Source organism: Rhagoletis zephyria, unplaced genomic scaffold (assembly GCF_001687245.7).
Source record: "Rhagoletis zephyria isolate East Lansing unplaced genomic scaffold, Rhagoletis_zephyria_1.1 Rzeph_scaffold_00520, whole genome shotgun sequence".
NCBI classification, from domain to species: domain Eukaryota; kingdom Metazoa; phylum Arthropoda; class Insecta; order Diptera; family Tephritidae; genus Rhagoletis; species Rhagoletis zephyria.
The window spans coordinates 201867-229411 of record NW_016157604.1 but is presented as its reverse complement, the minus strand read 5'-3'; the positions used below and the strand labels follow the sequence as shown (position 1 = coordinate 229411).

The following is a 27545-nucleotide window of genomic DNA, read 5'->3' as shown; positions in this document are numbered from 1 at the left end:
GATAACTTAATTTACTTTTATCAATTTTACCTTAATCAATTTTAAATTAGTTTTATTAAATTCAATTTAATGTAACTAATTTTAATTTAGTAGTTTAATTTATTTCAAATAATCAACAATTTTTATTGAGCTTGAGGCCATTTTTTAATGAAAATATAATTGTTATAAGGCCATAACATATTTTAAATAATTTAATTTACTTTAGTTAAATTGAGTTTAACTTAATTTATTTATTTTTTTCAATTTAATTAGGTAAATTTAATTTAATGTTATTTAATTTAATTTAACGTGATTTAATTTAATTTAACTTCATTTTATTTTAATTTAATTCAATCTAATTTACTATAATTTGATTCAATTTGTTTAATTTAAATTGATCAAATTTAATTTAATTAAGTTTCATATTATTTAATTTAAGTTAATTCAATAAAATTTAATAAAATTTAATTTAATTCAATATAATTTAATATAGCTAATTAATTTTAATTAATTTTATTTTATTTTAATTTTTCTTAAAGTTCATCTTATTTAATTAAATTTAGTTTAATTTAACCTAATTTTATTTATTTGAATCAAATTTAATTTAATGTGACATAACTGAATTGAATTTAATTTATTTTAAATTAATTCAACTTAACTTCACTTAATTTTATCTAACTTAGTTAAATTTTATTGAACTGAATTGAAGTAAAGGTATTTCATACTTTTATAATATATATGTATTAACTTTATCTTAACTTTTCTCTCTGCGCCTTCCTCATTTACCGTAGATAAGATTCACACTTGCCTCCAAATGACAGCCATTTTGCCTGATTCTATATCTAATTTTATTTTTGCTGCAGCGGTGATTTGTGTTCGAGCTTCGTTCCTCATCTTGTTGTTTTTGTTTTCCTGTATTTTTCTCTCGCTCTCTGTTCAGAAAAGAAAAATCGACGCGCCCGATAACTCATCCCCATTTTACGCCTTACACTACAATTTTGCAACCCTTCTTACTGCATAAACGCTTGCGATAATTTATTTTCCGTCTTGCAACAGATTTCCTTCTAACAGCCATTTTGTTCTTCCTTCTTTTTTGTCATCACTGTTCTTCTGAGGGCACACAAAGACTTTTTATGTATGTATCTGCTAATGGTGTGTTTTATATATTAAAAGAGAGAATTCGCTTCCGGAATATTGTTACGCATTCGTTTGGACAGAATTCCATAAGAGTATATATATATACATTTGTATTTACATAAGTATGTATGTATGCAATACCGTTATTACTAAGGAATAACTTAATAAATAGACCACGAAACAGTTTTATCGTAACGGCAAAATTTAATCTTTAATTTGGCTTTTCGAACAGGTGGCAACCCTTTGCAAAATACTTTCAAACTACAATTTTTTTAAACCTCTTGCCATCCATTCTTTAATATAATTTTCAAATAAATAATTCCTTTAGTTCAAGTCGAATTTAATTTTTTTTAAACAGGTGGCAGCCCTCCTCCATGTGTATGGAATTGATTTTATATACATATAAAACCAAGTTCCTGTACTCCATCAAACATATTTTCTGAAATATGATATGCGGTATGAAAATTTCGTTTTATGGGAGGTGCCACGCCCCCTCATATAATCGAGATTAAATCTATTCCATATTTTAAGTTGGACTAAATGACATCAGTGCACAAAATTTAATGGGAATCGGTTGAGTAGTTAAAGCGTAACAAATAAACAAACTCACTTTCGGATTTATAATATTAGTAAGGTTAGGATTCGAAGAGTAGTCATCAATAATGTAACGGCTCTTTCTTCGAAGCGTGTAAAAATATCGTTCTGAGCTCGAGTTCGTTACGGAAAGTGGAGCGATTGTAGCATGAAAGAAAATCTTGAAAGTTTTGGCTTTAAAACGAAAGAGGTACATATATACATATGTAAAGGATATCCGAAATAAAGAGCAACAAAATCAGCTAACTACAAATTGCAATATATATTTACAATAGATAAGTAGTTTACTTACATATGTACATGTGTAAATACTTAAAAATAAATATATATAATCGTAAATTCTTTTATGTACGTATTTGTGAAGTTTGAAAAACTTCTACCACATAATCCCGCAACAACAACAACTATTAGAAAAATAGGCAAAAAAACGTATGTATGTATTATGTAGCGTGGTTCGTAAGCAGCAACAAAATGGCAATTTGTCTATCGCCTTAACCACCTTCAGACGGATAACAAACGCCCAGTGGGTGGGTGAATGGCGTTAAACGTTATTTCGGGAGTGAGAAATAGTAAAATTGCCCACCTGGGGCTGAATGAAAATGCTTGGGGTTGTTGTTGAATGAGAAAAGAGAGAGGAAAGAAAAGTGTAGAATGAAAGGCAAAGAAAGAAATAATAGGAGAACTTACCTATTACATTTAGAATGAATAGTATATATTTAGGTAATATAAAATGTACTTTAATGTTCGCCTAATTTATAAACGGGCAACATAGTATTTGGACGACAGTTATTTCGATAGCACCCCTACCTAGCTACGCCCATGTCTCGGCCGTTCTATATAAATAAATATATTAATTTTGCCTCATGAATAGCAAAAACTTCAAGCCTGGAAAGTTAAGGAACTGTGAAGTAAGTTAGGTCTATTTGCTTTAAGGGGGTTTGAAAAATTTACCGCCCCATCTCCCTGGCCATTTTAGAGCCATCTGTTCAAATGTAATCTCCGTTCAACACAAGTCAATATCTTTCCATTCCATAGTTGCAGAAATTGTTTGGCATTTTTCAAGTTTTTTTTCGAGATATTCATAAATTTTCCCGAAATTTTCGGAACGGCTTTGATTTTTTTCGAGTATTTTCGGAATAATTTCGCGTTTTATTTTTTGGGAATGTTTTAAGGCTTTCCAAGATTTTTTGGTGATTTCATCGCCACCGGCTATGTTTCTTTAAGACTGTTAAGGTTTAAACGCTTTATATTTTTGGGGATTTTTCATGGTCTCTGTAGGTGTTATGGGCTTTTCCAGGAAGCTTGTTTTGGGTTCTTCGTTTTTTCGAGGTCACGTTTAAGGTTGTGGTTTATGGTTGGCTTAAATGTTATTTGAATTTTCAAGTTTTTATTCGAGACATTGGCAATTGCTTTGAGATTTTCGGTACTGTTTACGAATTTTTTCGCGACTTTAGGAATTTTTTGCGGTATTTTTTTCAGGGCTTTCAAGATTTTTTCAGCTGCCTTCCAGAAGACTTGAAGACTTTCCTCGAATTTTATTTTTCGCTGTATTTTTATCGGAAAGTTTCAAAATTCTTCAAGGATTTTTTAAGCTTTTCGAGTTTCTTCGTGCTTAATTTTTCGGGAGTTTTCGTGGCTTTTTCAAATTTCAATTATATAAATTTTTTCGGGATTTTTTTTGTTTCGACTTTTTGGGCCTCTTAGTGTCTTATTTTTTAGATTCATCGTGAGCGCTGTGAATTTATCGGGACTTTTTGGGATTTTTTCTAGAATATTCCGGATTCGTCTCGATCTTTCGAAATTTTTTGGCATTTTTCCAAAATTTGTCGGGTTTTTTCATAAGTTTTCGGGAATTTTTCGGTACTTTACTTTTTTAATATTTTTTAAGCCCAGGCTTATATTTAAATCTTGACTTTAATTTAATAAATGTCTTAATAATTAAAACTAATATCAACCCTTTTTTCTCAAAATGCATAACTAAAATTTTGCTTATTCCATTAAAATACAAAGTTGGCACGCGATAGAATTTATTTTCTGTAATTGTGAAATAATTTTTTTTAAATTTTTTTCCTCTCCACTCTTTTGACGCAGATCCGTTGAATTTAATGCTTTCGTCGTTGGATTTTTGGCTGTTTTTTATTCTTAGTTTTTTCTGTTTTTATTTATTTATCGTTTCTTCTTGTACATTCAGTCGTTGTGTTTGTATTTTCTGTTGACCCTGACTTGCGCAGTTTTGGTGCTGCAGCGAAAACAACGCCAGTTGCTGAAAATTTCTCTATACGCCAGCGAATTCATTTCAATCGTTGCGCTGTAGTTCTCTTTTGGTATACATGTGTACATTAGGGCGGGTCAATTTGCATGGAAGATTTTTTTCGACTGATTCTACGTGTGTTTCTAACCAATTTTTCCGAAGAAACCATGGGTCTAGAATCCATTCCCCGTACATCGAAATGCTGAGCAAACCCATTTTCGCAATTTGGGAAAATCCTAATTGATTTCACGCTGAATCCTCGAGCGTTATACGCGTATAGTCCAAATTAAATGACCCGCCCTAATGAACACACACCTACACACATGCATATGTATGTATGTACTGCTTTATTTATTGCAAAATAGAAGCTTCACAAATTCAATTTTTTTTTTCGCTTAGTTTTCCCTGGATTTTGTTTTTTGGTATTCTACTATATACTTATGTAAGCTGCAACACAAAATTCCACCCTCATAAATATGTAATGAACACCCTTTGCAGAGATACGATACTAGTATTTATTATGTTCTCTACAGTAAACAGGCGATGCAGCGACAACAACAAAACCAACATACAAATTTATCGCAGCTCTGTTAGATTTTTATGTCTAAACATAGAAAATGTTAGACCTGGATAAGAAGACAGCAGTAAAGTTTAAAGAGCGTCAGAAAACGTTTAGAGAACTTTGCCAACCACATACATGCATAACTATTTAAAGCCAATTAGTGAAGTTTTAAAGCATTTTTTATGCACAAATTTTATTAAATGTCATTCACCATTCAAATATTACTTAATGAAATTTAATTAATTTATTTTATTGTTAAACATTCTCTAATTGAGCTCTTTGCCTCCGAGCAACACGCGAGAAAATCGACTTTTTCAAATAACATCGCCTTCCTTCCACCCAAACTCACTCCACTCCTGCTCTGCTCATTTCATGTCACTCATTCACTCACTCTTTCCTGCACTCACGAATGCATTTAACTATATGAAGACGTCATAATTGACTGTAATAACTTTTCAATCGAAATCCATTTAATTGATGAGTTTCGCAATTAAGTGCAAAATATTTTGTTTTCACCGCAATTTAACCTTTGACCGCAACTTAGACTAACCTACCTCTCATTAGTAGTAGTTGTTTGCAAGTAGGTGTGTAACTGACCATTATAGATGTGTATGTTCACTTCATTAGTCGCACAAATAATGTTGCTGTTTTTATTGTAATTCTAGTGGCTGCTTTATTGTTTCGAGTAAATACACGCCGGATGATAGCATTTACAAAATAGTTTCTTCAATAATTTATTTCCACACGCAATTGCATTTAAAATGTTGTTATTCGTCTAACTAAATGACGAACTTGAATTGTATAAAAGTGACACAAATTAAAGGGAGTTTATAATAAATGCCTATTTTCGCATAAAGATAATAGAGACATCTAATAGAATTAATCATTTTGAAAATTTTATTTTTGTGATACAATTGAGCATAGCTCAAACACGGAACTTATTTTTTTATTTGTGTGAAAAATTGTCTTTCAGGAGTGCAAGCCGAGTTTAAAGTGTCATGACTAAAGGAAATGTATCCTTGAGCCATAAATACGTGCATATGTATGTATGTATGTATGTATATTCTTACTTCGACGTAATTGAAATACAGCCCTTTGTCCGTTTTGCGACGAGAGTTTCGCCAGTCATTTAGACCAAGCGTAGGCAGGTCCTTCCGCACTTGGTTCACCCACTGTGTTCGTGGTCGCCCTAGCCTTAGTTTACTGACCATGAATGCCCAAAGAACGCACGATCAAAATGTCTAAGCCATTGCACTCAATGTATTTTCACAATTTGGACTCATTGTGGCCAACATAAATAGGGTCTTATATCTTGATCCCTTGAACCTTCTTATCGCGCCACATAAAAGAACGGCAAGAGATTTGTAGAAAGAGAGTCTTGCTTTTCGAAAATGAACTTTACTTTATCCCATCTCCTTAACTACTTCAAAACTATAAATACCAACCATTAGATGTCTCCCGATAAGCCAACACTCGTTGTTGTTTTGCTAAGAGATACTTTTGGATACTCCTCTTTGAATTCCTGTACTAAGCTATATGTATGTGTTATACTTACATGCATGCCTCTGTATATGACATTGAAATACAAAGGCTTTCTGTAAATCTCTGAGTATAACCAAAAGCTTAGCGAGAATTACGCACTTTTTCTGCACCTCCTTTTTCAGATTTCATTTACTGAATAGACCTAGGCTAATGTTAGTATTTTTATGAAATTAAATTCATTGTCCGGTGCACTTAAATAAAAATTATTTTAATGAGTTTGTGCACGTGAACACGTAAAAAATTAAGTAGAAAAAAAAAACAAACGGGCACTGCGCCTAGCCACTAAAAGTGAATGGAAGTGTATGCAATTAAAAGAAAGCAAAAAAGTTATATATGTATGTATGTAATTAAAACAGGAGATTTAGCAGCATGAAAAGTGGGTTAAAATAAATGCATACAAAAAAATGTTATTTTTTGAGATTTTTTTGGAAAATAAATATGCTTTAATGCTAATTAGATTATGAGTAATCACATGACAGCGATAGTGTGGCCACACCGGCAAAAGCTGAAGCTACTGAAACAGCGGTGAGTCCACTTCTGAGGGCAGACAAGTTATAACAAGCATTATTGTTGCTTCGTACACAGAGCTAAAGCTATGGGCTTTTCTCTAGAAAGCAGTCTTCTTATAAAAAAAATTGAAAAATCTTAAAAGAAACTATAAAAAATCATAAAGCTAATATTACATTATCATTTCGATTTATAAAAATCGAATCTGCGGACATCTCGAAAAAACTCGATATGGGAGCCCAATACGAAGGCCACAAAACCGACACTGATCAATACAACCATTTGAACTTAGTTTTGATATGAAAATAGGTAGACAATATTCTCAACAAATTCAAAAAACTTATAATAAAAAAGAATTATAGAAAACAGGTAGCTTTTAAGCAAAAAATACGACCGACTTCAATGCTCGTATACAAATTTATGAGTATCGTTAATTTTTTTAACAAACAATTCGAAAACAGTACACGTTGTCCAAAGTTATCCGCTAACCAACATGTTCCAACAAAAAAAGATATTCTGAAGAATTGATAACTCTCCTCCTTTTCTGAAGTCGGTAAAAAGTTAAATTAAAGTGCATCGGTTATTTTCCCAGGTAAGCTCATCTGTCCCTGAACTCAAAGAGATAATTCTTGTTCGAACTCTTATTCGTATTCGTATTCGTATTCATATTCATATTCGATATTCATATTCGTATTCGCATTCATATTCATATCCGTATTCATATTCTTATTCATATTCACATTCACATTCACATTCACATTCACATTCACTTTTACATTAATATTCATATTCATATTCACATTCATATTCATATTCATATTCATATTCATGTTCATATTCATATTAATAGTCATATTATTATTCGTATTAGAGATGCCAGATCGATTTAAAAAATCGATTTTTGAATCGTTTCGAATCGAAAGAAATATAATCGATGCAGGAAAAAATCGTCAAAAAATAAATCGGTCTCCCAAGATCGATTCATATATTTTGTCAAATAACATATTTTACTTAATTTTTATGATGAAACAAAACACAGCGATCTGACGAAACTTTTACTGTACATAAGTAATTTTTAAAACGTTCATACATACATTGGTCCTAAGGTTTTTCTATAACCGAATTTCTGCCAAGCAATGAAATGGCAGAAATTTTGTGCCATTTTAAAAATGCCGTGCGGCAACAAATACAATGAAACCGGTACTGTTTAATGCCCAACAGAGTAATTAGAATTTTTTCATTTAATGCCTAGTGAAAACTCAGTGTTAGTCCTATGTATGAAAATTGTTAAATTTTTTCGACATTTAGTTTTTTTGTAACACAAATGAAAAAAATTACGATTTTCTTCAAAATTAGCCATTATTTTAAGAAGTTTAATGAAGCTTACGTCCATGTATATTTTTTTTGCAATGTGGACGATTTTAGTTTTTTTTTATTTATTTTCGCTGACTCGTATGTAGTCTCCTCCTAATTACCCTTTAAAAAAAAAATATATAAAAAGAGTAATTAAGGTGTTAATTTTTGGAGTTTTTGTCGTAGTATTATGCTGGATTTCCACTAGACATTAAATGGCAAAAATGACGAATGACAAAGTCGGGCATTAAAAAATAATCGTGTCATTACATTCAAAAATAATCATTAAGTTCATTTCCACATGGCAAATTTTTAAATGATATAAATTTTTTGTCATTTCAATGCCTAGTGGAAATTCGGCATTAGTCATAATTTTAAATATTCTCGAATTTTTTGAATCGATTCCCGGATCGAATCGGAACTAAAAAATCGGCAAGAAATCGAATCGATCATTGATTTAAAAACGACATCTCTAATTCGTATTCACATTCATATTCATATATATTTATTTACATAAATAAATGCGCTACTCCATCACTTTATTCTTAACTCCCATCACTTAGCCATTGCGTATGAGCGCCCTTAATTATTTTTGAAAAATTATGAAATTACGTATACGCACCGGTGAACTGTGCACCACACACGCATAAGTTTAATTGTGGTTAAGGGCTCATACATACATATCTACTATGTATGTATGTATGTATGTACGTATGTTTATGGTGGGCGTCGCCCTGGCATAACCACCATTTGTTTTATCGCACTTTTGCTTAAATGAACTACAACAACAAAAACAAAATGCTGGTTACAAAAACATGTATAGGCATGTATAGGCGACCTTACTTCAGCCACTGTTACTGGCGCTGGGCACATTTTGTTAATTTGATAAAAACCAACAACACCTGAGATTAGAAAAACGCTAACCATATCAGCTAACCAACTACGACTAAAAGCGAGTCAACTTACCGCATTGAACAACAACAATAATAAAACAAACTGCCAGTTTTTCACTCGCTAATTAAAATAAAAGCTCGCCAGTCGGCATCGTCGGTTGGTGCGTGAAAAATTTTGTGCGTTTTATTTGGTTTTTTTTTTTTTTATTGATGTAAAGATATGTTTTACTTATTGCTCAAGGAGTGTGGAATTTATGAAAATCCTTCATGGTTGCTAAGCTCATTGTGATTTCAAGTGTAAATCATTTTATTTGAATAATGCTTTCGAAGGGTGTGAGATGAATTCATAATTCAAGGGGTAATCTGCAGCAGGATTTTTGGCGGCAATAAAAGTAGGAATTTGTATACAAACGTTGATTAGCCAGATGTAATGGACTCCAGTTGGAAGCCATTTATAACTTGAGAAATAGTAGAAGTGCGCGAAGAACCTACTGAAGAACTACAAATGCGCTTGAACCTCTTTAAAGGGCATACTTTTTATGGTTGTATTATTCGTATACATATCAGGGTGTTACTACTCTTAAAAGTGTTGGTGGAATTCATTTAAAGTTTTTCTTGCTTCCTGCGAAAAAATATTATTTTTTAGAAAAAGTGGACTTAGCAGCAAGCTTTGACTCTTAACTAGCGATATGTAGTTGTAAGAAGTAAAATAAAGCAGGTTTTTAAAAGTACCAAAACTTGCTGCTTTTGAACTAGTGGGAATCTAGTTACTATCTTACTGTTTAGAAATTTGGTTCGCTAGCTCGGGGTTTCCCTGCAGGGATACTAAAATGCGATAGAGTTTCTTTTAGTCCCATAAGCATCTCACACTTTGTTGCTGTTGTTGCTACTCACAATCTCTCATGCGTAAAATGTTAGAACTTTATACTCGTAAACATATAATACATATTCATTCCTACAAAATTAAATTACTTCAAAGAATTATGACATTTTTCCTTTATGGTGATTGAGTGATAAGCGGTTACAATTTATAGCAAACAAGACTTGAAATATGAGACGAGAAAATGTGGTGAAAAGAAAAAGGCAGAAATACCCTACATCATAAGCAAATAATTACACACAATGGAAAAATCGGCAGCAGCAAAAAAAAAAAAAAAAAATCTGAAATCTTAATCGCAATCGTTATATTAATCTCAGTCCTTATAGTAAACATGATCATATTCATAATCATAAGAGTAATCATAATTATAATCAAAATCAAAATAAAAATCAAAATCATAACCATAATCATAATCTTACATGGCAATTAAATTATACTTAAAATATTTTTATAAAAAAAAAAACAATTAAAAAAAAAAACAATTAAAAAAATTTAGTAAGATCCTGAAAATTAAATGAAATAAAAAAACATTTTCATTTTTTAAACAACAAAATCTAAAAATTAAAGTAACAAATTCAAATAAAAAAGACGAAATTAATCAAAGAAATTTTTAAAAAGTAAATGAAATTTAAACAAAATATTTTTCTTTTTTTACGCAGTAGATTCTAAGAATTCAAAAAAATTAAGCTAAAATACTAAAAAACACATTTAAAAATGAGAAAAAATAAGTTCTTCAACTTAAAGGAAATTAAAAAAAATATTCTTAAAAAAAAAAACAATCAAACCAAAATTAAAATATAAAATATATACATTAAAATAGTTTCTAAAAATGATATTAACTTAAAAAATATATATTTCCCCATTTATGAAAATAAAAAAATCTGAAAACTGTACTTATTTAAAAAAGAAAATAATAAGAAAATTCCGCTGCACTAAACCACCACAAAACATAGGACAAAAGTTAGAAGATATCTCTATAATTTTTCCTTAAGAGGAAAGCCTTTTGGTTTTAAATGGGATTATCTTTTTAATGAAATCAAGAAGGAATTCTTTCGATTTTTATTAGGTTACCTAAAATCTAAAAATAGAAAAAGCTAAAAATATAAAATGAAAATAAAAAAATATACTGTGCTGAGCTGTCCTTGAACCCGAGGCCTACTTTATGGCAATTTACAGTTCTACCTACGCGGCAACGGTGGTCGCCTTGCCGACAGTATTATATTTAACAATATGATTATGGATCTTCAATAAATTCGAAGAAGACACATAAAAAAAAAAAGTAAAAGTAAGAAGACAAAGTTTTCAATAAATACAAGAAGTCATCACAGAGAGAGCTTTTCTTCCAAGACTTTTGAGCTAGAATAATAAACGTCTTCCAAACTATCTTGCCATCTGTCTTTCATTTGTCTTACGAAAGACTTTTTAATATCTTTCGCTAGAATCACCCGGTTATTCTCTAAAAAAAAAAAAACACTTCGCCATTTTCCTCCATTAAGAATCTACACCAGTAATTAACACCAAATTTAGGCAGGTTTTTCCGCTTCCTTCGAAAGTAGCCTCTATAACCATAAAAATGTGCTCCCTTTTGACTGCCTTTTAAGACTCTTCATTTTATGGCCACTTAATCAATATTATTTATTTGTAAGTAGTACGAGTATTTTTTGTAAATATAAAATTTTGCCAAATTTCTGAGTTTCTTTTCTCAACAGTACATATGTATGTTTTGTTTCGTTTCTTACTTCAAGTTCTTTCTACTTTCATATTTGGATTCCATTTCTACTCACCTCTTTCTTAGCACCCACATGCCTTTTTCACCCTCTTGACTCTCTTCAAGCTCTAATCAGGCCTTTTCATACTACTAGCTTCAACGTGACCAAACTTCATTTCATTTTGTTTTTTTTTCACCCCTACCCTAACTGTATTTTTTATTCCGAGTATACTTTTACTTCTTCGTTTTTAGTTGCTTTATCGCTCGATCGGCATATAAATCAATTTTTGTGACAAATTTATTATAAATGTCGCAGGCAATGTATTTTATATTCACATCCCCTGCCACTCAGTTACCACAACATTCTCAACTTATTTTGGCCCAAAAAAGTTTTTAGCTATAATAAATTTTAGCCTAAAAGAAATTTACAAATTGTGGTGGGTGTTTTTTTTTTCTTATATTTTTTTATAGTACTACCAGCAGTGCTAAAAGAATTTGGCGCGACAATTTAATCAAATGTCATAATGCAGTGAAAATATTTATTACAACGCAACACAAAAACAAAAAGAAAAAATGTAGGTAAAAAAGAAGAAGAATACTCAACTAATAAAACTAAAAACAACGCTTCGCAACCCACCCTCTGGGGCAATCGTATTTTCGTAAGAAATAAATTATTAAAAAATATTTGTTACAATTGGCACCATAAAAATTTTACTTTTTTTTTATAACAAACATAAAATTTCCATTTGCGTTTCCGTTTATTTTATTTTTTTGGGTGAAACACTTATGTACATACATTTGCTTGCTTACATACTTGCGTTAGTGCGGCAAACTTTTTTATAAGCCACTAGGAAGGGCGTAGTACGTTACCCCCACTTTATTCCACTTTTGTTTGTTTCCATAGTAAAATTTGTTACGCTATCGTTAAAAGCTTTATATTCCTTTGCATATGCCCGGAAAAAAGTTAGTTACATCAGCTTTTCGCATTTAAATCGTCAGTTTGATTGACGACCTTCAGAGCCTCTGAGTGATGCGTAGCAAGGTTTTCGCAATACTACCCCTTTACTTATTTCTTACCAGTGAAGGTTTTGAAACAAGGCTGGGTCTAGACATTCAAATTGTTGTTCTATTTGGTCTAGTGCCTACTCTTGGCAAGTTAAATTTTTGAGTACAAGTGATATTCGGATTTTATCTTTATCTTATCTGCACAGCTTCAAATATCATTACAGCCAGCTATAGCTATTTCTTAAAACGGAATGTGTTTCGATACCACAGATAGCTGTCAGGTTAGTCTTGCTATACTTTGAATGATGCACGCCGCTTTTTCGGGAATTGTTTTCTGAACTATAAGCATTCATAGAGCCCCTCTTGCGAAGGAACCAAAGGTCAATAGCATCGCATCTGCCTTCAGGTTATTCAGACCCTTTCCCTTCAAACACAAGAAAGGACTGGAACGCAGGCTGCTGATTTGAATAAGTACTTAGACAATTACGATTAAGGTTCTCCAATTATTTTCTTCTTTACATTGAGACTTTTTAAATGAGTACTAAATTACCTGTAATTCACATCAGAAGGTTCTGACGCAATCCTCCGATGTAGTAAGGAGAGAAACAAGAATGCTAGATATTTGTTTGAATTATTGCTAAGGCTTTGGACTTTGAAATGTTGCATTCCTGCCCCCGTGGGAACCTTTTGTATTAGATCCGAATGCAGCCTCCCGTGCGACATAACTTCGTTAATATTTGCACTTCCTTACCGACTACTAAAAATTTGTGGTTAGTGTCAGGTAAAGGAACGCTTTGCAGAAGAGGTCCACTGGCCGGTGTGCTTTTATAGGCATGACAAATATCATATACTTAATTAATACACAAGAGTGGTGATGCTGCTTGATACCCACATTATTCAAGATACGTAGAGGGTGCAGAGGGAGGTCCGGGTATTGAAACTCAGTGATCTCGTCTTGAAAGACTGGCGTAGCTGGCACTTGTCGCCCTTGTCGCCACGGTTGTCAGATACCAATGATGCACCATTGTACTCTAACCGTTGTCTAAAGCCGTCGGTCAATGTTGTTAAAAATCACCGAATGATTCACCAGTGCATTCCTTGCTTGTCCATCGATATTGACACCAGATACCGTCGCCGACGAGAGTAATCAAACTGCAGTCGACAGGCTAGTGTTCTCCGATAATCTAGTTTCCAGCTTTGGGCTTAACAAATAAGGCGCCTTTGAGCTGAAGATTTTATGTCTAAGCCGCAAACAAAATCGTAGGAGAGTTTTTAGTTTGCTGGTTCGCGTCCCAAGATGATTTAGGTAAAAAACTTATAGTTTAGGTTACTGAAAAGGGGTGAAAAAAGAACATTCTGTCGGCAAAAAGGAGGGCGTAGAAGACTTTAAAGTCATTGGTAGCTTAAGCTACACATCTGGGGAAGGTCTACATAGTAATTTAAGCCATATATTAAGAATTTTTGAATTACTTATTATACGTATTATTTATTGAATGCTGACTCAATCACTTATTAACTAAATAAATGCTTTTATTTCATGCGTCTAACTCATCTCAACAATTCTATCAATCAATTATTTCGTTGTAGTTGTTATGCATAAGGATAAGGAGGAGAATGGCATGTTGCCACACATACACACACACGCACACGATGGCTATCGAACGCGCGAATTGGGCGCCTTTGAGCATGGCCTACTCGACGGTGATATGTTCCTGCAGGTGAGTGAAGATATATACCTATATATCAATAAGATACGAACTATGTAAAGAATTGCGGTCATCATAAATAAATGCGCAGATATTCATATGAATATTAGGGTGCCCATCGAAAACTCTTTTTTTGGAAATTTCAAAACAATACCCCCTAATTTTACTCGTTTTTATGAGAAATATTATTGCCTATTTTTATAGATTTTTTAAAGGTCATTTAGAGGTCGCGACATCTCGATTTAGGTCAGAAAACACAATTTAGTAGATTTATGAGTTTTTGAACGACTATCTCTGATTCGATTTCAAAGATCGAATATGATCTGAGAAGAGGATATATAGCCCTTTAAAATGGTGTATAATAAACTATTGTCGGACTTGGCTTCTTGGGGTTTTTTTTATCGGAAAAAATATTTTTGGATGCCTTGACGAAACCTACGAATAATCTACATACTTCAGTTTATTCATCGGGTTGATTAAATGGAATACGAAACTAATACAATTGACGTTGTGTAGTCAAAGTGCAGTGTAACTACTACAAGCGCTGCTAGAGCTAGATTATGCAAAAAACTTGAGCTTTTTGTTTTCATCACATCTGACCCTCGGAAGAGTCAAAAAACTGAAAGTTGTGAAAAATTTATTAAGACTTACGCCCACAAACCTGCCTATTTAAGGCACCCACAGCATAGATTGTTGATTTAAATCAGAGATGGGTAAAGTGGCTCCCAGGAGCCTTTTGCACTTAGGAGCCGGCTTGGCACATTTAGGTGCTAAATGAGGGGTAACATCAAGAGCCAGCATGAAGGGGGAAGAAGAGCATATTAAAATTTCTTGTACTCCGACTCCCATTACTAATACTTGCAATGTATTTCTTACATCTTGTGTAGCACTTGCTGTCTCTGTGACTGCTTGAAGAGCCAAAAATCTGCCCATCCCTGATTTAAATAATTTGACGCATATACGCTTACACACTCACATAAATATAATATCTTAATATGCTATCACAACATTTCAAATATGCAGCCGTGTACTTGCACTTCAAAAATTTATAAACATTTCAATTTCCCAAGTACATAATTCATGTGCAAAAAAATATCCCATAGAATTGGCTAAAAAGGACTTGCGTGTTTGCGAATAATTGCACGAGCAATTTTCAATTTCAATTCAACGATGCAAGCACTCAAAGTGCAAGTACTCAGCACCTGCATAACCGTTAAGCACACATACATACATATGTATGTAGTAGTATGCCTGAATGAAGCAAAAAAAAAAAAACGAAACGAATGGCAGAGTTGCATTTGTCTAACGTGGGGTAGCTAAATGTACACAAATACAAGAGTATTTATATAGGCATATGTACATTAGGGTGGTCCTTAAACAATGCTACTATAGTCGAAGATATCACTTATAAATTTTGGTCCCGATTGAAGGCGGTTAAGGCGTATCGCACAAGGTTCAGATTACCCTATGAAGACGTCTTAACCGACTGCAATCAGGAGCAAAATTTATATGTGATATCCTCGACTTTATCAGTATCGATTTTGGGTATTAAATATATTAAAAAATATTTTTAATATTTTGAGTCTAAAATTTATATGTGATACATATATGTGACCGTGGAACTACCGATTGAGGGAGTGAGACTGGAAAAAATCCTTAATTTGATTTTTTTAAGGACCACCCTAATGTATGTACATACAAACATATATGTATGTACTTAAATAAGTGTAAAAAATATGTATAGATTCATATGTATGTACGTACATTGGTTTTTGCAAAGGCTGACACACTGCGCGCTTGTCCACTTGTCAAACGTACGCGTTTGTCCGTCCGATTGTTGATCGCAAAACGCGCGCTTTCATGCGAGATTTTCGCGTGTACACATGAATATGGCTGTTGTTGTTGTTGTTTTTTTTTGTTGCAAGTGTTAAGGTTTTTGCATGCAACTGCATTTCAATGTCAAGTACGTACACGATTTTAGGTCTGGAAAAAAATGGGTTGAAGAGTTGGGGAAGGCTGAAAATACTAAAATTTTCTCTAAACAACATTTGCGATTACAAAAACAGTTAACACAGTGTGCTTGACAACCCTTAACTGCTGAGTGTTTTTATTGTTTTTGTTTTTTCTGCGAAATGCATGAAAACTGGTTTTGTGAAAAAAGGAGAACAAAAGAAATGCACCTGCCTTAAAATACCCTGTATACACACATTTGTACATATATGTAGTATACATATGTATGTATATGTTTATGNGCCCTGTATACACACACATTTGTACATATATGTAGTATACATATGTATGTATATGTTTATGTACAAACAAAAAATGTGTATTTAAATATATGCGTGTGTGCAGCTCTACGTCACCATTTTCCATCTCCACTTGCAATCGCCTACTTTTCCACCTGCTTGTCACTCAAACGCCCGCTCTCAGTCACCCCTCCGCCCAGCCATTTGTACTCAAATTCGCTTATGCATTTCTTCAAATGTATGTATTTGACCAGTGTTGCATTTTCAATGCATTTCGCACCTCATTTTTCTTCAACACTACAAGTTGCAATTTGTTCCTATATAATCCACATACATATATGTACATACATACAAATGCTTGATGTTGTGTGTGCGTGTATGCACAGTGTACTATGTGTTAGGCAATGCACCAGATAATAACGGCTTTTTGGCACACAATTTCTGAATTATTAGTGCGCGGCAGTAAACAAACAAGCTCGAATGGTGTACACTGGTGCACACACACAGTTACTGCTAAATGCATTTACACATACATACATACATACATATAAATATTAACGAGCAATTGCATTGTGTGTAGAACTTTCTTTGCAGAAATGCTAAACTTTTGCATTTAGTCCATTTGCTATGAGCGAGGGTGAATCGGAAGTGAAGAGGTATCTAACTCTAAACGTAAAAGTAAGTAAGTAGACTAGTTTGTTTTTTTAAACTGCCAGCTATAACTGACTGACAAGTTTCTATGCGCAAACAGTGCACAAAAATTAATTGCAGCAACAACTGCCACAACTACGGCAACACACATCTGCACACATGAGTCCAGCTGCAATTGAAAAGTGGCAATAATTCGAACGACACGTGCTTTGATGCTTTTCCGCGTAATAGTGCAATTGAATTTTTAGAGCTCCCAGAGGGAAATGTTGAACGAATAGTTTGATTTTACATTCTGGACAGTGTTGGCACGGCCAATTTTTTTTTCCTACCGAAATTTCCTACCAAGAACAATCAAAAACTACCAACCATTGTTTGGAGTTTTTATTTTTATTTTTTTCAATGTCAAGTTTATTAAAAATATAGATAACATAGTATTTAGTAAATCTAAAACATAGCTAGCACAATAAAAACAAATTAAGTGCGTATAAAAATGTATTTTTACTGTACATAAGTCTGATGTATGTCTCTTTACACATACATAGAATTATTATTATTACGTCAGGAATAGTCTCGCTGCGACTTAAGAAGATCTATTGTTCCAAACCCCAATTTTATTCACTCCAACCTTAGGGTAAGTAAAAAATTAAGCACCAAGGTATATCAGTCTGCTATTCATGATACGTGGGCAGTCACATAAAATAGCCTCTCGGGTTTCCTTCACCAGTCGACAAAAGACTCCGGACCATTAAAGCGCATTTGGACTCCACGCATTGCGAGACAGTCACCTCTTGCGTTGTCTTCAAATCCTTCATGTCCTAGAACACACCACAGCGTTACGCTAATGTGGGCTACCAGGTGTTTCAAAAGAGCTGTACAGCAGCCACCAAGCATTGATGCCGTCTATGGCTTTAACGCTGCCTGACTATACGAAATAATATTTATTCTGGCCAGATTTCCTCTTCCCCAAAGGCATTTGCGAACACATACAACGATTGCAAAGACTTCCACCTGGAATATCATTGGATATGTGCCCATTGGCAGAGAAGGCTGCTATATCATTGACACATTAAGTTAAACGTTTGGAAATATTTAAACTTTGGGTAAATAAATCTAAAATTTGGGCAAATAAATTTAAACTTAATAAAATTAATCTGTAGGCAAATAAAATGAAACTCTAATGTAGTACTGAACACCTCGACTAGCCCCAGAGACACAAAAAGGATGGCGTTTAAGGGCATTCATATTAAGAGGAACAACATTTTCTTTTTAATGCATCAAAAATAGAATTATGATAAAATTTCGTTTACAGTTTTTTTGCGGCTAGGGTTCGATATACTTGTATTATTTATGACAAAAAAGTATGTATATAAATTCCTACAAACCCTTTTCATCATTTTCCATTTACGTCAAAATATTTGCTAGTTGTCAACAACGCAGTGACAGACAGTGAGTGACTGCTTGTGAGGCAGACAAAAAGAAAACAAAACAAACGCAAATAAACAGAAACAGAAACAGAAACAGAAACAGAAATTCACCAGCGACATATGCACGTGATGGAAATGTGCCAAAATTGCATGCACCGCTAAACTGTCGGCTGCCTTCATACTTGCCTTTTATTCTCCTCACCATGCCTTAAACTTCACCAAAATGCCACTGCAACGCATTTTAAGCACGTTAGTGTGCCACAACAAGCCCATAATTTCTAACTGCCATGTTGCAAGCGCAACATTTTTGTGTAGTCTTTTTGTCACACATGCAAAACTTTCTAACTTTCGTTTGGCTTTGGTATTCGTTGATGTTCGTGCATCGGCTTTTCCTTTGTTGCCGCCATTGCTAATTGCCGAGTTGCACAATTGTGCGCTTCCGTTGAAGCATATTTTTGCTCAAAATACCGTTTTCTACCCGCAACATTTCCTCGCTTCCTTTTGTCAGTGCAACTGGCGCGGTGACATTCTACTTCTTCTATATCTACTTTTCTATCTATATATGTACATATGTATGGTTCCCATTTCATATGAATGCATTTTGGGTTGTTTGCATTGCATTTTCTTGTCGCTAAAAGTGCATTCTTCATGACTGCGGCTGGTCAACTAAATGAACGTGTGTCTATGACGGCGTTCAAGCGGTTTTTGCTGTGTAAATATTTCAACACGAAGTTGCATTTCGTGGCTATGGGCTCTTAACGCTTTCGGATGCGCTTGCAATGCGCATTTCCAGTAGCGACTAATTTTCCCATTCATTGGTTTATGTTTTTATGGCAGGGCGAAATATATGTACATACATATTTACATACATACAAATAAATGCAGTTTTGACCTGTTGATTGGATTGGATTGGAGCGAGTTCAAATACAAGCAGCGCACTGTATGTAATTTTTGCAAGAGTGCAGTTGTTTTGATTTTGTTTTTTTTTGGTATGTCATTTCAAAGGAAAGTAGTGCGTACTTAATAAGTACTCTTCAGTAGCAATGAAGTTTTTGTCACGCAGAAAATTTCTAATTTACTACTTGCTAGAGTCCCTGTTGGGTATTTTTTAGTAACACAGCCTAAAAAAAAATAGGTATTTGCTTTTAGACATAAAGTCTATTGAAGTCGACAAATAGATGGTGCGTGTCAGTCCACTCCTCGTGGGCTAATTCGAAATTTTGACGTCAGGTGAACAGCAAATCTATGAAGGCTTTACCAGATCTAAAGTCAAGCGGATGAGGTCAAATCAGTTCGTTGGGGTAATGCTTGAGCATTTCACACAATACACTCAATAGGACCTCTTAAACGCTATTCAGAAGGCGGATCCCGTGGTAAATGGTTGACGCAAATGGCAGAGTGGTCGTTCTATTAGATTGCGCGAAGAGCCAACTCATTATCAATTCCTTGCCGCCGCACTTGAAGAGCTCGGCTGGCAGGGCGTCAGCTCCAGCAGCTTTGTGGTTTTTTAGCCGCAAAATTTCTGTTCGTACCTTGTCTTAGTCGGGAAAAATACAGCAATCTTTCATTGAGAAATTTCAACAAATTATTTTTTGTGATTGGGATAAAGAAAAATATTGGGTTATATTGGGATACGATTTGCACCAAATTTCGGCGGATCCCCAATCGTGAGCCACTGCCTTTAAATTTGTATTTATACGGATGTTGGTAAAATTAAATAACAACAAAAATAATACTTTAAACCTTGTCAAAATTTGGTGCGGCTATAATTTTGTCGACTACTGTACATATGTTGACTATGATTACTCGGCCGTGCTAGCACAATTCACAGACAAAATACGGGCAGCAATTTCAAAACTTTAACACTGTTTGTGTGAAATATTTTATTTTTATCAGTATTTTTCTTTTAATCAATCTATGTTGAAATAAAAGTAAAAAAAAAAAAATATATATTTTGCTAGTTGGATATTTCCACACATTTCGAGATTAGCACTTTCTGCCACTCTCAGACCACTGAGCGGCGGCACGGTCACATATTCGCCAATTTCAAGATAAAAATACGGGCCATTTCCGATATTTTTCAATTCCGGGAGGTGGCTTAATCTTTTTTTTTTTTTTACCACCCTAATGCAGTAGATACATCATTATTTAACAAATTCGAAAAATATATAATTGGTAAAAAAAATATTTTTGTTTATATTTTTTTATCGCAGGAAAACTAATTTTTACAGCAAATAATATCTGTTAAATTAAATAGTAAATTCTCAAATTAACAATAACGTTTTACTAACATACCTGCTACATGTGTGCGTATGTATTTGATTTCAGAGTTGTGAAAAATGCTTTGCAAACAAATAAAAAAAAAGTGTCACACGCGTTGAGCTACATAAATAAATATGTATAATCGACACTAAGCCCGTCATTTGCAGCGTAAAGCTAAAAATATAATAAAAATTTGCAAGTTGGCTGTGTTGTCATAAAAACATATACACACTCACATATGTACATATGTACTTATGCATGTCAGAGACTTCAAATATCACAAATGCGTCTAAATAATGTGAAAATTCACAAACTACACGCTTTTACGAGTATTGCATTGCAGATAAATATGAATATTTATGTGCGCATAGTTCGTAAGTAGGTATTGTAAGTTAAGTGTATACATTATTTGCAATGTAAACTTGCAACATTATTACGCAGTTTCAGTTACGCAGACGCATATAATATATACATATTATTTATGTAGGAAACCAAATGTTGAGGTGTGGAAAGCTCATTTGTTGTACATAGTTATGAACAGGGGCGCACCCAGGAATATATTTTAGGGGGGGTTTTATATTTCTGAAGATATATCACCGGAAAATACTGAAAATTTGCTTGATAATACGCTCTTTAAAATACATTTACGCAAGTTTTATGTACAGTATGTAATAAATAAATAAAGTTTTAAAATTCATAAACTGCACTTTATTTACATAAGATTAACAGAACTCAAACACTTTTAACCGACTTCAAAAAAGGGGAGGTTATCAATTCGCCGGAATACATAACTTTTTTACCACGTGAACCGATTTCAATAATCCTTTTTTTATTGGAAAGATGGTACCTCAAGGGTCGTCCCGTAATTTGGTTTAGAGATCCGATGATTGGATCATGAAGAAATTAACGGTACCCCTAAATTTGTATATGAGAATTGAAGTAGGTTGTGTTCTTTCCTTAAAAACTACTTGTTTAATAAAAAGTTCTATAAACTCAAGATGCGCTCAACTTTCAAAAGTACCTAATAAAAAATTTTCAAAAAGAGTCAGTAAAAATAAATTTATTGATTCCATGAATTTTTGCACTTTTATGTTCATTTTTTCGATTTCTGGTTTCTGGTTTTCGATAGATGGTGATTTTTCACGATTGCTAAATTTTTTTAATATTTCGAGTTCCGAAAAAATTAACTGAACTCTCAAGAAAAACGAAAAATTCATATAAAACGACGGACGAGAAATGGAAAAGAAATTTTCTTCTACCAAATTTTCATAAATCAGTTTGCAGCTCTCCTCATGAAAATTTACAGCAAAAGCAAAGCGCCTTTTTAAGGAACAGAAATTATAATAAATATTTCTTATAATTTCGTTGAGAGCTGGATTCTTAGCTTTAAGATACAGTTTGTATTTGAGGTTATTAGCTTTAGGGGGGGGTTTGAACCTCAAAACCCACCCCTTGTGTGCGCTAATGGTTATGAATGCTAAATAAAATATCAAAAAGAAGAAAAAAGTACCCCACAATGCCACAAAAAGTGTAGGAGCCAAGATATTTATTGCAGAAGCTTATTTGTTTAGTATTATTGCATAGATGCTAAGTTATTTTAACAAAAATATAATTTTAAAGGGGTAATCTCGTAAATGATATTCTTCATTAAAACGCAAGTGAATCGCAGCTTACATATACAGTGCCTCAAACAAGTAACGCGTGTTAATTTTTTTTTTTTAAGATTTATAATGTCTTCCTTAACCAAAACTATATACATATGTACATATATCACAGTTTCAATCGTTATACAAAATTTATGAAAATTCTACAAATTTTCATCAATATTTCAACTTTTCAATATTATGGCCCACACAAGTTTAGTCAGATGAAGTGCAATTTTCCACCAGCTAAAAAACGCGTTGATATTTGAGATTTATTTTTTTGGCGACTGCTTTCGCGCGTTTTTTTTTATACATATACCAAGTGCATTTTATAAAAAACGGCGTTGACTTTTTTATTTTTTGAAATTTTATTGGGAACTGTCTCCCGCATTTTATTTCATGTGTTGGCATAACAAAAATGAAAATAGTGGAAAAAAGCAAAACGATAATTTACAAGGCGTACTTAGCACGGTGCATAGGCAACTGGCTGAGTCAGGGGGATCGTCGGTTCGAAGCCTACTGAAAGAAGTCTGATGAGGAAATGTGGTGATTTTCGAAATAGCTATCACTTCTACCATTTTTTCAAATTATTGTTGCTATTCCACAATAAATTTTCATAAAAAAAAAATTGTTGAATACAATTTCATAAGAAGTTCAAGCTTATTTGAGAAAAATTGCAAAAATCCGTTACCAAAAAAATCTCAAAAATCAACGGTATTTTACGTTTGAAACTTGCATTTCATTAGACTTAAATTTGTATGGACTATAAAACAGCATACCCAAAAATGTTCTAAACATTCTCATTTAAAAGTTGAAATTTCGATGAAAATTTGTTGAATTTTTTTATATTTTTTATAAAGTTTGAAACTGTAATTTATATGGTTTTGGTTATAGCTTGCACAATATTTCTATATAAAAATAACAAAAAAAAAATAAAATAACTGGAAAAATATAATGAATACTTAAAAAAATCAACACGTGATCACTTGTTTGAGTCACTGTATATCTTTATCCAACTATTACCACAAGTGGGGTCAACCATGCCAGCTCTGGTGCTTTAATTAATGGTACTCGTACATATTTAGGCACTGCATCAAGACGTGTAATATTGTTATCAATATTAAGTGCTGCAATTTCAGTGAAATATTGCTCGTCACCATGATTCATACTATCGTCCCTAATATGCACCCTCAATTTTATAAGAGCTCTGTACCAAAGTTAGACCTGAACCTAAAACAAATCCTATTGTGTAGGTCCTTTCTGCTTACTATTTAAGTGAAGCAACCCCAATGATGGGATTTTAGAATATCTTAAACATTTTGCATGCAGAAAAGCTCCTGAGAGCTGATGTTCTCTCTAAGCTTTCCGGCCGTTGTTTTTTTCTGTACTGAGCTGACGGCTTGTCAGCAGACGATTCTTTAAGAGCTCCTTACTGCGAGCTATATAAATATAGACTATTGGCCTTATTCATAAAAAAGTAAAGTAGGTTTAAAGAGCTTTATAAAATGACGTTTTCATACATTTTTCAGTTTATAAACCTCTTTTAAAGCTACTTTATTTTTTATGAATAAGGCCATATGAGTATGAAAACCCAATTGCGAAAGTAAGAAATTGTGTCAGGAATCCTTCAGATTTAGGCGCATTATTCCCAGGAGTCATTCGCAATAGTAAAATCTACGGGTATAGAGCAAGAATTCACTAATAAGGGTTTTGCAGTAGGTGCCTTCCTCGTCATAGCAGTTGCTTTTAACATCGTTTTAGCGAAAGCAATAGAAAAATCGCTTGAAAATCTCGCAGCAGAAAACAATCTAATGACACTCATTTAAAACTTGCGTAACTAAATGGCAGGCTATCAGCAGCCTCATAGCGGCCCCACAAGACAGAACTGGTGTTATTCACTTAGAAGTGCAAGACAGCCAGAACGACTATCCCCGATTGGAAATATAGATTTGGGCTGTAGCTTCGGTCAAAGTCGTGCATAAATATATTTGGGTTTGTGGGGTAGCAAATTCTAAGAGATGGAAGCCTCTTGCCCAAAGTTCCTGTTCTAGGGTAGACAAAGAACGATTAAAGGTGAAGTAGAATCACTCGAGGCTATCCAACTTTCGCAAGGCTAAATTTTTACATGAACGATGAGAAAAATTCTCATGAGGATAGGAAATCACTATCATCCTCATCTTTTAATAGTATTCGTGAATACCCACATCAATATGGCGGCGCTGTCCTCGTTAAAGACAACCTTTTTCAATTAAAGCGCAAGGGAAATTATTGTAGGGGCGTTTTTCAACCCCGTACTCCGGATGAATAGATAGCACACAAGCGCTTTTCCATATGACTACCAAAAATTGTAGTCGGATTTATGTTGCGTTGCCGAAATTAGCCAGAATTATATCTCATCAAGGAGTACACTTTTCGCAAAAAAAATTCAGGGAAATACATATTTAAAGCAGCTTATGGTGTTGCAACCATATGGAAGATTTAAATAATGACAACGAAATTTACTTTAAAGTAATCATGCAAACCATGAGGCATATATTTTCTTATAGTAGTAGTTTTTTCGCCATAAAAAGTGAACCATTCATTAACTTAAAGCAACATTTAAAAAACTACCTCCCATTTGCCGGCGCTTCAAAAAGACTTTAGCTGCTGAAATACATACATATGCAGCGAAACAGAGAGTGAATGATGGCAGCCGTTAGCATTGAGGATCCGTAGAGGATTCACTTGCAAGCAAAAGATAAATTTAATGAATTTTAATTACGACGTGAGAGTAATTTGTAAAAATCTTCCAGTAGTGGTAATTAATCCGAGGGTATTTAAATATCACTTTGCCTATAGCGCCTATAAGCTTAAAGCTGGTATAGCTTTGTATGTTTCTACGTATGTACATAAGTGAAACGCAACGCTCGGGCATACTCCACCCCAGAAGTCAGCTGGAACACTTTTGCAGTGCCGCAGCGAGCGTAACTTAACGGAAGATTAAGTGCTGGAGACAAATGAGCAACGGTTCACAAAGTGTATTTGTGTTAGTGACTGACATATGTGCATACAGATGACAAAGGTATGGAGTATGAGGAGTGAGTGGAGGAGCAGTTAAAAAAGGAGGCTAAAAAACATGCCATACCGAGACTGTAGCTAATATTGTTTGCAGTGGCGATAAGGGAGTAAGTTTGCGAGAAGGAGAAGCTAGTAGAGTGGCTTTGCTTTGGGTTGTCAAAAGGCAATAACAAGAAGTAGATCAAAAAGGGACGGAAGAATAATGAGTTAAAGTGGAAGACGACGGTGAGGCACAAGAATTGGAAGATGAGGAAGAGGAATGTGAAGAACGTGGAAGATAGTCTGAAAAACACACATGCTGTAAGTAAAAATAACGGATATAGAGATGCTTAAAAATCAGCAAGCATTCGTTTGTGTGATAAAATTAAGCAGATCGCCGCAATGAAAGCAGAAACCCCGAATAAAGCTATGCAAAAGCCGAAAACATTGGGTTGCAATTAAGAAAAAGTGTGAAACAACATTGCTAATGCATGTAAGTAAGAAAATATTAAGAGGCATCATAATCTTAAAGGCACCGGCCACAAGAATAACAACACTAAAAACCCACATTGATCAAAAAAAAAAGGCGGGCGACCACGTTCATTGTTTCACTGTGGCACTTGCTGATGTAACTCAGTTTAAAAAATGTAAAAGCAACGTGGAGAGCACAAGGTTTTCGAACTGCCTGTTGTTGTTGCTTTATTTCTTTACATTATTCGCCATCCGTTCACCGTTCGCCCATTTCCGCGCAGACAAAACTATCTACATACATACATGCATACTTATATACGGTATACATATGTGTGTAAATGACGCCAGCAGCAGCTCATCAATAATCATCACAAGGATCGCTGTCAGTCAGTTACTCAATTCAAGCCTCTGGCATTCTCCCCCTCCATGCGTCATCAAAACGCTACACAGGCTTGCTTCAACACCTTTCGCCGTTGCCTGCCTCGTCTTACAATAATCTTAACCCTTTAATTCTTTTCTTTTTGTTGCCACTGTCAAAGAAACGCATCCCGCTTCAATCTCGCTACGTCCGCTAATTGTTTTCCCCAGCGCTGTGCCTGCATACGTCGAGCTAACTGTGCTAATCGCCGGGCGTCAGGCGTCGAGTGTTGATGGTAAGCTCAGTTTTTTTTTTTGAAGCGTCGTTTGGTTGCCAACATCCACCGCCGCTGTTGTTAACAGCAATAACAGCAATCACAAAAACAAAACATCTTCTGATGAGCATATTAAAATTGCTCCGACTGTTAAATTTTTGTTTGCGTAGTTTTTGTTGTTGCCTTTGATCGCGTATTCTAATGCGATTTTAATAATACACGCCTGTGAGGTACAAAAACAATAGCAAACATGCAACCCAAGCTACGTAATCAGCGCCACAATGCCGTTTGGTGGTGGATTGGGAAGTTGCGCTTCGGTAAGATTACTCCATGTAAAGCGTTTAATATCCTCGAAGCCAAACACACTGCAATAGTTGAGCAAACATACATACATACATACATACGCATAAATGAATGTTCTATTCCTGCACAGGTTTATGTGGGTATAAAAGTATTTAAGCATTTTGATTTCGTTTCTTTTTTTTATAGTTTGATCGCATTTTTATAATGCTGCGAGTACAAGTGGCCTCCTCTTTAGTTACACATTCATCTGTACATGCCCGTATATGCGCATAACTAGTTTTTATTCCTTCATTGAAGGTTTTTTTCATGTTTCTGTCCTGTATTATTCTTGATTCCCTTCATTTTCTCTTTGCTTTCAAATTTGTGCGTAATTGATATAAGTTCCTTACGACAATCACTCTGCGGAAATATAGAAATTTACTCTTTACAAAGTACCTACATTAAAAATCATTATTTTTGTGTTTTTGTTTTTAAGCTCTGCAAGTAATTATGTCTAGGTGGTCATCTATTTGGTCTACCCACAAATGGAAAATGCTTTTGGTACGAGTGAATATGGAAACTTGATACGAAAAAACAGACCTTTTTACAGTAAAACTTGCTGGCCTTACGGCGGAAAGCCAGCCTATGGCAATATTTGCATTGGCTGGTTCAAAATCTATGAATACAGCATTAGCTTTAAAAATGTTCTGGTATCTTGCAGTACTGCGGGAGTAGTATGTCTGTTACAAACGCCCGATAGACCGGGCACGATTAAGAG

The 27545-nt window shown here is 34.0% G+C and overlaps 1 protein-coding gene across 1 annotated transcript in view; it reads left to right on the top strand.

Moving 5' to 3' along the window:
- ss (aryl hydrocarbon receptor spineless) overlaps positions 1-27545 on the top strand; it is a gene marked incomplete at its 5' end in the record, with an annotated part of 62681 nt that overhangs the window by 11262 nt on the left and 23874 nt on the right. The window contains one exon of the mRNA XM_017612275.1: positions 13999-14129. Coding sequence (XP_017467764.1) covers positions 13999-14129 — 131 coding nt within the window. The remainder of the gene's footprint in view (positions 1-13998; positions 14130-27545) is intronic.